At 55.0% G+C, this 13,103-nt stretch overlaps 3 protein-coding genes across 3 annotated transcripts; 2 read left to right on the forward strand and 1 right to left on the reverse strand.

Annotated features, from left to right (window-relative positions):
* Positions 1-1,007: 1,007 nt before the first annotated feature.
* CORC01_02317 (uncharacterized protein) lies at positions 1,008-2,293 on the forward strand (the record flags this gene model as incomplete). Its single annotated transcript, XM_022613967.1, has 3 exons — positions 1,008-1,177; positions 1,391-1,810; positions 1,909-2,293. The coding sequence occupies 3 exons, from the start codon at positions 1,008-1,010 to the stop codon at positions 2,291-2,293; spliced, it is 975 nt and encodes a 324-aa protein (XP_022479465.1).
* A 2,208-nt stretch (positions 2,294-4,501) lies between these two features.
* On the forward strand, positions 4,502-8,533 carry CORC01_02318 (uncharacterized protein; the record flags this gene model as incomplete). Its single annotated transcript, XM_022613968.1, has 1 exon — positions 4,502-8,533. The coding sequence occupies one exon, from the start codon at positions 4,502-4,504 to the stop codon at positions 8,531-8,533; it is 4,032 nt and encodes a 1,343-aa protein (XP_022479466.1).
* An 847-nt stretch (positions 8,534-9,380) lies between these two features.
* Positions 9,381-12,647, reverse strand: CORC01_02319 (uncharacterized protein; the record flags this gene model as incomplete). Its single annotated transcript, XM_022613969.1, has 3 exons — positions 9,381-11,968; positions 12,225-12,542; positions 12,632-12,647. 3 exons carry the CDS (start codon positions 12,645-12,647, stop codon positions 9,381-9,383), a joined length of 2,922 nt encoding a protein of 973 aa, XP_022479467.1.
* Positions 12,648-13,103: the final 456 nt, after the last annotated feature.

Genomic DNA, 13,103 nt, shown 5'->3' on the forward strand with positions numbered 1-13,103 from the left:
TCCAACAGGACTCATCTCCCGCTTGTCGGTTGTCGGGAGACTTGACCGGAGGTGCCGGAGCAGCGGAGCCGGAAAATCCTTGGCGGCTGGGTCGCGCCGGAGAGCTTCCCGAGCTTACCTCATACGCAAGAAGGGCGGGTGGAATATGGCGGATTTGAGTCATGGTGGAGGGCGACTCTGACGCACTTGATGAATAGACACCAAGCCGGGCATCGCAAAGATGTTTCAGGGACGTAAGATGTACGAACAGAATTTGGGCTCCTGTTGCCTCGATAGTTGTCGCGATGGAATTGCTATTGACCAGGAACCTCAAGCTTAAATATTAGGTAAATGTCAAAGATTGCATCCAGCGGCAGCAGCTACCTACCTACTATGTATGTCCAGATGCCATCCCGGACAGCTCTGACGACACCGACGGGCAAACACATGGGTCAACGGAGGGCGCTAAGTGGACAGGTGGATCCCTTGTTTGCGTGCTGCCCGTGCATTGGAAGGAAACGAGAAAAAAAACCTGGACTGGCAGCGACTGCTGGACTGGCACGACTGGATACTGCGGGAAGACCGCCCGGCTAAACCTTGGCCGACCTGCGGCTGCCCACGTAAAGATTTTTCCGGGTGACCGAGCAAGAGCTCACCCCTGTCTGGTTGCGAGGACGTACCGCCAGAGCTGGCTCGTGCGCACTGCGCAATCGCGATTACCCGAGTAATCCCGAGCCAATCTTTTCCACCGCAAAGGACAAGTTCCCAATTGCGCCTGTCTCGGTCCTAGTTCGCTCCTCTCCCCCCAGCCGCGGCGCCGCTAAAAAAAGGCCTCACAATTTTCCCCCGGCCACCTTCTTCCCGTCCCTCGACAACAACAAAAAAAAGTTTCTCCCTTTTTCTTAACAACCCTCCTACCCTTTTCCCTAAAACCTCACGATCCCGTTGCGCGGCTCTTCGTGACAAGTCCCTCCCCACTCAGCCTTTTGTCCTTTTTTCTCCGGTTCGATTCACACATCACGTCCACAATGGCCTCTTCTGTTCCGCCCACCGGCTCGACCAAGGTCGATGCCGTCGTCGAGAAGGCTGCCGCTGCCGCCCCTGCCCAGCTCTCCGGCCTTGCCCTCTACTCCAGATTCGCCCTTGCCGGTGCTGTCTGCTGCTCCGTCACCCACGGTGCCCTCACTCCCGTCGATGTGTAGGTGTTTTCTCCCTGTTTTTTATTCCCCAGTTTGCGGGACAATCTCCTCCCTAGCCGGTACGCGGGTAGTTTCACAAGCCAAATGGCGGATGCTTGAAGGAAAGGGCCGCTATCGCCAAAGAAGCTCCGCTCGAGCGCGGTAGTCGACATGACCGACCGCAACAGTTTCTATCCATCCAATTGACACAGGCGGCTAACATATGAGAACAGCGTCAAGACCAGAATCCAGCTTGATCCCGCCACCTACAACCGCGGCCTGATCGGTGGTTTCCGCCAGGTCATCCAGTCTGAGGGTGCCGGCGCTCTTCTCACCGGTTTCGGCCCTACCGCCGCCGGCTACTTCCTCCAGGGTTCCCTGAAGTTCGGTGGATACGAGTTCTTCAAGCAGCAGTCCATCAACTTGATCGGCTATGAGAACGCCGTCAACAACCGCACTGCCGTTTACCTCGCCTCCTCCGCTGCCGCCGAGTTCTTCGCCGACATTGCCCTGTGCCCCCTTGAGGCTACCCGTATCCGTCTCGTCTCCGAGCCCACCTACGCCAACGGTCTCATCGGTGGCTTCAGCAAGATGCTCAAGAACGAGGGTATCGGTGCCTTCTACGCCGGATTCGGACCCATTCTGTTCAAGCAGTAAGTACAATATCCAGCCGTCGGCATAAAGCCGGCGCACACAAAGCAGCCTACAATCTGTCGACGGAACTTGCAAAGCTAACATGTCGACCTTTCAGGATCCCCTACACCATGTCCAAGTTCGTCGTCTTCGAGAAGGTCTCCGAGGCCATCTTCCGCAAGTACCCCAAGAACACCCTCTCCGACGGCACCCAGACCGCCGTCAACCTCGGCTCCGGTCTCATCGCCGGTTTCGCCGCTGCCATCGTCTCCCAGCCCGCCGACACCATGCTTTCCAAGATCAACAAGACCAAGGGTCTCCCCGGTGAAGGCACCACCTCCCGCCTCATCAAGATCGCCAAGGAGCTCGGCATCCGCGGCTCCTACACCGGTATCGGTGCCCGTCTGTTCATGGTCGGTACCCTCACCGCCGGTCAGTTCGCCATCTACGGTGATCTCAAGAAGGCCCTCGGTGCTACCGGCGGTGTCGAGATCTCCAAATAAACAACGACTTGACGAACCGGAGAGAAGAGGCGAGAAGATGGTTGGCGAAGAAGAAGAAGAAGAAGAAGAATGGTGCTGGTTTCTGGATGAGGACAGAGATGTCTCCCTTGTCCCATCTTCACCCTGGATCCGGGATTGTATAATTCAGGAATGATTACGGCGGGGACACATTTTATGATATCCTCTCAGCAGCAAGCAGCTTTGTGCTCCTAGATGGCTGCTTCTTCTCTGCATTAGAATTCTTTTTTTTTCCTCTACAACGAAAGAAAGGCTGAGGCACAATAACGATTCGGCCTGGCAAACTCTTGTTTCATCTGTTCAGCAAGACTCCTTGGGGTAGGGACTTGGGAAATCTTTTCAGCAACTGCCTATCTAAGAAGCATAGAGCATGATAGACGAAAAGATGGCTGGCCCGCCGGAGGGTTGTATAATAGTCGCTTTGTAGTTTGCAATCATAGACCGGGAGTTTGGACCTCTCAGTTGATTCCAGATGTGTATGTGTGTGTGTGTGTTGGGGGCACTGGTCAAGTTGTGAAGAGGCATTCAGGTTATTGCCATCGCGGGGAGGGCGGAGAAAAAACAACGCCGAAGCCACTGACGAAATCGCAACAGGCGGCAATTCGCGAGCCAGGAAACAGATCCGAGCTAACATGTCACGATCATCAGAGCATTAATTTCTAATTCACTAGTTGGATTGACTTTGTCCGTCAAAGCGGCCCGGCAACTGGGCCATGCCACCACAACGGGATGGGGAGACGGGACGGAGCACCCGGGTGGCTAAGACGGTATCAGACCGGTCACCGACATTTGACCCCCTGGAGACAAGACCTCTCAAAGAGTCCGGGCCCGTTGATGGTCCAACTAGGTATTGCTTATCCGCCTCTGACAAATGACGTCAAAATGGCTGTGCGAGAAGGGAGCAGCGTTGTGCCGTCTCATCGAAGCGCCGTCTACCAAGCGCGGGAAGAGAGAGAGAGAGACAGAGCTCTGGAGAACCAATTCCTTTCGGACCCTTAAATGAACAGAACAGAACTGGAGGAAATGGGAAGTGTACGGATACCGTGGGGGGGGGGGGGGGGGGAAAAAACCCAACCACCCACACCCGGGACGTCTCCCCCCCCCCCCTACCCAATTACAAGTGTGTCGCGTCCCCCACACATTGCGGGGGCCCGGGGGGGCGAAAACAGAAGAAAAAATGGGGGGGGGGGGGGGGGGGGGCAACATCCAGACACTGGCATCCTGGAATCGTCTGCCCCCAACCATTCGAATTCTAGAGTGTCGTCGTGCCCAGAACATTTAGAGGGCCCGATTGGGCGAAAAAGCAGTAGAAAATTGGCATGGTTGGGTGAGAAAGAGAGCGGGTGCCGGAAGACCACCCGTGGCCACTGGCCGGCGACGCTCCATTTCTCCCCACTCGTCACCAGTGACGGACGGTCCACACAACCCCCACCCGTGTTTCGACCCGGCAACGCAAGTAAACAAAACAGTTTGGAGCTCTCTCCCACCACGCAACCCCCGTCGATGCGCCAGCCACTCCCGTCACTTGTCAATGCAAAGGCAATGCAGGATGCACCCTTGGCTCCAGACGAAACGCGCCTCGCTTCCTCTTTCTCTCTCTCTTTCTCCGTCTCTCTCACCGCAGCTATTTTCCTGGCGCTCCCCGTCCGATGCCCAACCAGCGCCAGAAGGAAAACCCACCTGAAATAGTTTGACCAACCACCGGGAGACAACGAAGCATCACATATTAGCCGAACCTCTCTCTCTCTCTCTCTGTGTCCTGGACAAGTTCAAAATCTACATTGAAACAATCTCACTGCTCGCTCACTCACTCACCTTTGGAATTTCAGATCAAGGCACACCTTGTCTTTTGCCCGTTTGCAATCCCATAAAAGAGCACCACATATTCACAGCCGCTAAAACGAACCACCTTGGACCGGTTGCTCCCTCGACCCGTCCCGAACCGGGGAGCATAAACACACTGGAATTATAGCATCCCACCCCACTCCTCATTCTTGAGGTGTCTCTCTTTCTCGTGGTCTCTCTCTCTCTCTCTCTCCCCCAGACTAAGGAAAAGAGAAAGAGGATCATCCTAACCCTCACCGCATTCCTAAAGCCCGCTTTTTTCCCCCAACCTTACTGCTTACACCCCATCCGCCTTTGGCTACGGGGTTCACTCTGTCTGTTTCTGTCTACGTCCTACTCTGACAGATGCTACGATCCGGGCTAAACCCCGAAGACTTGGACTTTGAGATCCATGTTGATCAGTCTTGCTTGACCACACCCGCGCACGAAGCTGCCGAGCTCGAAGTCATGGACGACGACGTCCCCGCTGTTGCCCAGGCCGAAGAGCAGAAGAAGGTGGAGGATACACAGGATGATGTGAAGGAAGAGACTCCCGAGGTCGTTGTAGAGGACCCAAAGGCCGAGCCGGAAGATGTGGAGGAACACGACACGGAGGGAGACTCAGCGGCGGGTCAAGCCCCTCTTGAGGATACCAAAGAGACGACTGTTGGGGGCAATTCCGAGGCTGCTCCGGAGAAGGAAATCGAGACACCACTCGAAGAGGCTGAGGAGGCTGAGGAGATAAAGCCTGCCTCTGAAGACACTCATACTGCTGAGGACAAGCCAGAAGCAACAGCCGCAGCAGAATCCGACAGCACACCAGCGGACGAGGATTCATCTGTGAGCCTCGAGACGAAAGACATGAATGAAGAGGAGCCTTCGAAGCTGGACGTGGAATCTGGAAAGGACGGCGCAGAAGAAACTCCAGAGCCAGCGGCGGAGGTGGATACCAAGCTGGAAGAGTCAGCGCCCGAACCAGAGACTGAGCTCGGAAACGAGCCTAAACCTGTTGTCGAAGATGAGGAGGAAGCTGAGCACATTACCAAAGAAACGACACCTCCGACGGAGCCTGAATCTGATGTCGAGGGAGAAGTCAAAGAAGAAGTGTTTCTTCCAGAGCCTGAGTCAGAGGCTATCGAGACAGAGGCTGAACCGGAGGCTGATCCAGAGCCCGAACCCGACTTAGAGGTCGAGGTACAGGTTGCAGCCGAGGAAGAACCTACATCCGCCCCAGAGCCAGAACCTGAAGTCGAAGAAGTCGAGAGGGGAAGGTCACTCGGACCCGCGGCCGAAGTCACAACCAGTCAAGTGGTGGAGCAGGTAGCAGACTCATCCGCCGTGGCCCAGGCAGAGTCCGAAGAGACCCCAACACCCGCTCCTGCCGTCGAAGACACCAAGGACGATCATGATGAGCCCGCCGCCGTCCAGGAAAACAGCCGCTCCCCTTCTTCCCTCCGCCGGGCCTCCGGCCGCACCGAGGCTCTCATCCAGGCTGCCGCCAAGGAGGTCCTCGAGCGACTCGAGGCCCAGACCATGGAGACTATCAGGAATAGATCACACTCGCGCCAAGACTCCACGGGGTCTACAAACAACGGCACAGAGTTGCACTACGATGTCAGGTCCGAGGGCACGCGCCGTGAATCCTACAACACCGACTCCCGTGCCAGCCGCCGGGAGTCTTATAAGACGGAATCTCGGGCAAGTCGCCGCGAGTCGTACAACACACAACCGCAAACCAGCCGCCGGGAGAGCGACGCGCACCGTCGACCCACGCATGCCGAGGATGGCGGCGACAGCTCCTCCCAGCACGGCGACTCGGACGTCTTTAGCGACCGCAGCCCGCGCAGCTCGCTGGGTTCCTTCGATGGCAACGTCGACCACCATCACAAGGACACCAGCAACCGCTCCTCCAAGAGGTTCTCTCGCATGTCAGACGACGTTTCCGTGTCGGAGATGTCGTACTACGACAAGGAAGACTTCGTCCCCACCATCCGCGGCGCCCCTCGCATGCCCTTCCGCTCGCCCTCCGATGTCCGGGCTCTCCAATACTCGTCCCCCGCGCCCTCGGTGACCGGGTCGTACTCCCCCCGTTCCAGCAAACGCTCGCAGCAGGTGCCGACCATCTCCCGTCTCGGCAGCCCGAACGTGTCTGCCCAGTACTCCCCCAAGGGCCGCAAGACGCCGACTCGCTTCAACCCCAAAAAGGAGCCCGCCCCGCTGGTCCTCCTTCACGTCACCCTCCTCCCGCTCCGCTGGCAGTGGGCCGAGATCCTTGAGCAAGCCTCCTCCGAGACCCTCTCTCCCGAGGCAAAAACCCTGCGCGAGGCCTGGCACCACCTCCACGACCGTGTCGCCGACACCGTCTGCGAGCGCGGCATTCTCCTCTCCCACCCCCAAGACGACTACGAGATCCTCGAAGAGCGCCTTCTGGAAGCCCTCGACCTCCCCCTACGCAGGAGGGCCCGCGTCCTCGAGTGCGGCCACTACATTGGCCCGTCCAACGAGATGACGCTCGGCGAGGATATGGACAGCGACGAGGATGAGTACGACGAGGATTCTTCGAGGCGCAAGAGCGCGCTGGTCAAGACGCACTGGTGCCAGACGTGCCGCCACGATATTCGCTACGAGTCCCTCGGCCCGGGCAAGATCTTCCGCATTAAGGTGTACGCCAGCAACGGCCTCATGCGGACCGGCGCCTGGGCGGCGTGCTGGAAGGAGATGGAGCGCGTCGACGTCGAGATCGAGCCCATTGTAGCGTCGGCCGTGCTGGACGAGCTGGAGCGCCTCGTGCTCGCGCAGTCGCAGCAGCTGTCACTGGTCAAGCACGATCCCACGATTCTTGAGTCAACCGAGGGTAGAGACAGAGACATGCCCGAGGAGCATTGCGGCATGTCGGACTTTGATGACCACGATTTGCCTTCCATGGACCGCGACATGCCTGCTCTGGAGGAGCCTCCGCGGGACGAAGCATCGCATATTGAGGAGACCAACCTCTTGGAGCCGAATTACATGGAGACCGAGGCTCACGTCCCCGTGTCTTCACCTCCGCCTGCGGAAGAAGAGGAAATCCGTCCGCCGTCTCCGGAGCCGATGCCCCGCTACGATCAGAGCGAAGAGCGCCGTCTCCGTGATGAGGCGCGCATGCGGGAGATCTACGGGCACTCCCCGGCTCCTGAACCGGAACACCACGAGCCAGCGGCCGAAAGTCGACCGGCGTCGTCGCATCACGACGCGTACTCGGCTCGGTCGCCGCCTCCCCCTCCACAACAGCAACCGGAGCCGGAACCTCAGCAGCCCCATTACCACCAAGAGCAGCACCACCCGCACCAGCACCAGCACCAGTCTCCGCCGCCGCCGGCGCCGCCGGAGGAAGCCTACGCCCAGGCGCATCACCAGAGACAGCAAGCCTTCCAGAACGCCGGGCTCGCGGAGCTGCTGCTCGAGGCGGCGCGGGTGTTTATGCAGGATAAGAAGAACCTGGCCATTGTGGTCATGAGCTTGCTCGTGCTGTTCATGGCCATCAGGCCTGCGCCGCGGTCGGAGGTGAAGGATTGGGATGGCCAGTTCGTCGACCATGCCGCGCCTGTGTCTGAAGTGCCTGCTTCGCCGCCGTTGTTGGAGGCTATTGAGGCTGTTGTTGAGTCCGTGACGGGGTCTGAGGCTCCGGTGCAAGTTGTTCTTCAGCCTACACCCGAGATCGAAGCTCCCGAGATCGAAGCTCCTGCGCCTAGCGTGGAGGTTCCCATGTCTGAGTCAACCGCGCTGAATGTTGAGCCTGTAGAGAGTACCTTTATCCCAGCGACGGAGAAGACTTCTGCGGTGGAGCAGGAAACCTCTGCAACCTCGTCGCCTTTGTCTTCTTTTACTGAGGAAGTCGTGGCACCTTCTCCTACTCCGGTTCACGAGACAATCACGACCAGAGAGCTGGTGCGCATTATTGAGACGGTCACGGAGACGGTCAAGGCTGTTGTTACGGAGACGGAGGTCGTCAGGGTTCAGCCTACACCTAGCGTTGTGCCCGATATCGAGGTCGAGGCTAATACTGAGGCCCAGGCTGATGCTGAAGCCCAGGCTGATGTTGAGGCCCAGGCTGATGTTGAGGCCCAGGTTGAGGAGGAAGCTATCGAAGAGGCCGTTGTCGATATTCCAGATACAGAGGACGCCTCTGAGACTGAAGAGACATTGGCTTTTGAGACTGCCTCACCTAGTGAAGAGCCCACAGAAGAAGATGAGATGGAAGAGGCGCCGGCCACGGAGACGGCTTTGCCTGACGCAGAGGATGCGGAGCATGATGTGACAGAAGACCAGATACATGAGGATGTGAATGATGAGACTGAGCAGATGGGGGGAGACCATGAGGATGAACGGGATGAACTGGATGAGCGAGATGAACTCTGAAAGAGAAAAAACGAGTTGGGATGTGCAAGAGTCAAAGGGAAACGTGAAACGAAGGGTCAGTAGGAGGGAGGAGGAATGAGTAAAGTGTTATGATATCACACCCACGTCCTGTTTACGCAACGCATATGCATTGAATGATTCTTCACATTAGCCAGCCAGCCCAGCCAGTCAGCAGAAGGATCTGCCTTCACAGTCTTTTTCAGAAGAGGGGATGGTACATAGACGTATGTGGTGGTATTGGGCGAGTAAGATGTCGGATTTGGGGAGACTGTACATAGAGAAAGTAGTCGAAGCTGAGAAGGTCAGCCTTTCTGAGCTGGGTATGAGAAATGGAGTTTATTGATATGTGCCTGTCGTCTGCTTGATACATGCCAATGCCCATCCACATTCAGCTACTTAACAAAATCTTACCAGCGCTGTCTTTCTGATTCTTCGTTGTCGGTTTCCTTTGTCACACACATATACAGAGGCATCTAGTTGCCTTTGGCCTTTCCTTATATCCCCTTTCATAGTCTACTCGCCTGGTATCTTTTCTCTGCTTTCTACTTGACCTCCCCTCAGCTTTCGATTAGTCTTTGCTTGAATGCGTGTTTTTAAGGGCTGCTAGAAAAGGATTTGTACTATGCGTCCTACGTGAGCTACTTTGCTTGCAAATTGTTTTTCCTTTTTTCCGCAGAATGACAACGCCCCGTCCATGTCCAGAAATTGGCACTATAGAAATGAACAAAGCAATTGAAGTCAGTCTATCAAACTGCATTATCTCCCCAATTCCGTCACATTCTGCAGTGCTTGAAATGGGCCAGCAATGACAAATATATCAGAAACGAAGGGCTAGACCAGAATCCCCCTAGACGTCGTCAGGGAGAGAGAAACCTAGAGACGGCAACTGAAAATCAATTACGCTCTCTGCTGTATGATTTCTGACCTCCGATTTGAGGAAAGCAGAGAGAGTGTCATGGTCACTCAAAAATTGTGCAACCTCCCGCCAACCTCGCATTTGTGCAAGGTCAATTGCACTTGAAAATCCTTCTGCTGGGTCCCCTACGGCGCCGGCGCCAAGCAAGAATTGGACCATGTGAAGATGACCGTACTCGGCGGCACCTTCGATTGCCGTTCTACCGTCCTCATCTGCGCCTGGAGCATTGACATTCGCTCCTCGTCCCAGAAGCACGTTGGCAAGGCTGATGTCGCCCCGGGTCGCAGCCCCTTGCAGAGCTGTGAGGCCTCCCTTTTTTGCCGGTAGCGCCGCGATGTCCGCACCAAAGGACAACAGCATCTGTACCATTGCAAATCTGTCCGAGTTCTGGCAACAAGCTGCTGCTTGCAGCGCGGTTCTGCCATACTCTTCGCCTGGAGGGGCATTAACGTTTGCTCCATGCTCGAGCAGTAGCTGGGCCTCCTCGAAACATCCTAGATCCGCAGCCCGTTGAAGCGGCGTCATCGCCCCGCTGTTGGCTTCTTCTCTGTCCTCGATGCGAGCTCCTAGTTTCAATGCCAGGTCGAAGCATTTGTGTTGGATTGTGCGCATGAGGGAGTGCAGAAGACTTCCATGACCCCTATCGGCGCGGTTTATTGGAGCTCCCAGTGCCAGCCAGCTCTGGAACTCACGCAAGTCAGACTCTTCTTTTGCAACTTGATGCGCTCGAGTATTCTGAGTTGAAAATGAAAGGGGGATTTTTTCCATCCGCCGGGCAAAAGCCTCGAGGACTGTTACCCCTCCATTCTTGGCAGGAGAAATTCTGATTTCCGCTCCAGCGTCAAGTAGACATTTCACTACTGAGGAGTGACCGTGTTCGACAGCGGCCTGCAGCGCTGTGCGTCCACCTTCATCGTGTGCTGGCAAGTTTACGTCTGCTCCAGAGTCGAGCAAGAATCGAATGAGGGGCAATTTTCCTCTACTTGCCGCCATCTGCAGACAGCTCAAGCCGTGAACTCCGTGATGGTTGATATGGGCGCCGCGTTCCAGAAGGTAGCCACATGTGATGACACTGCCCTTTTCGGCCGCCACCTCTAGCGCTGTTGCTCCGATGATGGGTCTTTGGTGACCATGTTGCACCATGAGTGTGTGAAACAGAGACATGCCGTCATTATCTGTTGACAATCGTCTCAAGAGTTTCCGCACCGTATCATCTTCCAGGCATGCCCCAGCTTTCAGGAGCTGGTAAATGATAGTATTTCCGGCGTCCAGATCGACGGCAAGTCGTATTGGTGTTACCATCATCTTCTTCAGTTTAAGCCCCAAGGATGATGGGCCTTTTATATGGCGAGGCGGTGCGTTAGGATTAACGCCATATCGAAGTAATGTTCTCAGAGCAAGATCATTTCTCAGTACAATGGCTTGCCGTAATAGCGACTCCAATGCCTCTTCAGGAACAACATCACTGGCGAGAAGAACGTTGCAGAGATCTTCATTGCTTGATTCTGCTGCTTCAAGCATCTTGTTGAGTAACAATCTGTGCCGAAGCAACCATTGTCGAAGATACGGATAGAGGAATTCCTCGTAGCCCGTCAATTCGCGATAGAGTTTTTCTGTGTCGATGTCAGTGTGTGCTGGCACACTAGCACCTTTTGATAATAGGAATTCGATTATGTCCAAGTGAAAATGTATCATAGCGATGGTGAGGGCATTGCACGCCTCTTCGGTGTTGTGCTGATTGAAATAGCGGTTGATATCAGCTCCAGCTTCAACAAGATATTTGACCATATTGGTTTGGCCCTGGGAAACGGCCAGGCAAAGCGGTGTTCCAGAGTACGTGGTTGGATCCACATGGTTCAAGTCCGCTCCACGGAAGACGAGGATCTCTGCTGCTTGAACTGAAGAAGTCGCGGCGATGGGGTGGAGGAGGCTACTTGCCACAGCTACAGACATAGCAACCTCTTGATTGTCGTACAAATAAACAAGCTGCTCGCTCCAAGGTTGAGAATTCGTCGTTTCCCCTGGTCTACGAGTATGATAGTGGTCCCGTCTCAGGTTTGCTGCAGCTGCTTTGGCGAGAGCGTCAGCATCCCCTGGGTTCTCTCGAAGGTGTGCTTTAAGTTGGCCACCAATATTTGTGTTGCGGACCCAAGTGAAAAGTGAGTGGAATAGCCCTTTGCGTGCCAAGTTGTTGCGGCAAAGTTGTACAGTGACCGAGAAGAGGAGATGGAGTAGGCCGGGATCCATTCGAAGCAGAAAGCTCTTGGCCCCATTGTCTTTTAACAGTGAAGACATATCCCAGCGGTGTAGGATTCCTTCAGCCAAGGTAGCGATTGGGTACAGGATTCCTTGCGCAGAGGTAGGAAGTGGTAGAAAAGCATTTCTCTCGCCACGATTAGCAGCCGAACGTATCTGTCGTCGTTGAGGATGTATTGCACGCGGTTCAATCTTGGCTTGAAGGCGGGCTACTTCTTGTGTGAAGAAGCTCAACTTCTCGCGATTGTTGAAGTCGTCTGGCACTGTCAAATGTTTGCCGTCAGCAAGCGGTCAATAGTGGGCTTTCCTTTTGAGGTTACTCACCATAATACAGACTGCCTATCGTGTTTAGGCAATCAGGTAGAGAAGGGTGCAGTTGCCCTGAACGGAAATTCCGTTGCGGTGTTATCGACTTGATCGCTTGAGCATCGAGTCCGTGTTTCAAGTGACCGAGTTGCGACCTTTGTTGACGGCCACTGATTTCAGTCTCGGATCGAACGGTGATCTCTGGCGTCACACCTTCTCCACATGACCAATTTATTACTTCTGACCGCGGCAGACTGAAAGTTGCGTCAGGGCAATAGGCCACATTGAATGATGAGCTTCCGATACGGGAAGCACTGAGATCCGTACTGGCCGAACTGAAGTCATTATGGCAATCTCTCTCCACAAATCTCACAGTCTCGTCCTCCATATTTCCTGGTTCGAGGAAGTTCGTCTGCTCTGTTGTGGACTGCATAATCGTAGGAACATGTGGTTCGGTGGAGGGATCCGGTGTCGGAGGTTCCGGCGTGCGGACCTCTATTCGGCGTTGACCAACAGCATCGATGCCAATGTCTAAAATATGATACGGTAGGTCACAAGAAGGGTTCCGAATCATGATCATTTGTTATCCTTACCTGCTGGATGGCTCCCTTCCATCTTACCCGCACATCGTCGCATTTCTCTCGCGACCCGTTCAGGTCTCAGCTGGCGTCCGTTGAAAAAAACCACTGAAGTTCTGCCTGCTGCAGTTCTATCTCGAATCTTTTGCTTTATGGCTCTCCATTCAATTGCCCGGATCTTTTTCAGGCCTGAATATCTCTTTTTGAACTGCCTGATTCTAAGTAGATCTCAGCACAAATGTAATAAGGAGCGAATTGAGGTGTCCTGTAGCTTACGTTATCTTGAGATTGTGTTGTTGTTTCAAGTGACTGATAGTCTCCTTCGCAGACTTATCCTCGGTCACATATAGCCGAATGATTTCTTCGTTCCATCGTAGCCAATCCATGGACAATAAAACCAGCTGCCAACATTTACCATTACAGGAACTAGGCCGGAGGGGTTTCAGCGAATGCTCAAGCAGCTAGTAATTTCTCGTAGTCAAGCTTGTGTACTAGTCAACAGCTGGGCCATAAA

Source organism: Colletotrichum orchidophilum, assembly GCF_001831195.1.
Source record: "Colletotrichum orchidophilum strain IMI 309357 chromosome Unknown Scaffold_13.1, whole genome shotgun sequence".
NCBI classification, from domain to species: domain Eukaryota; kingdom Fungi; phylum Ascomycota; class Sordariomycetes; order Glomerellales; family Glomerellaceae; genus Colletotrichum; species Colletotrichum orchidophilum.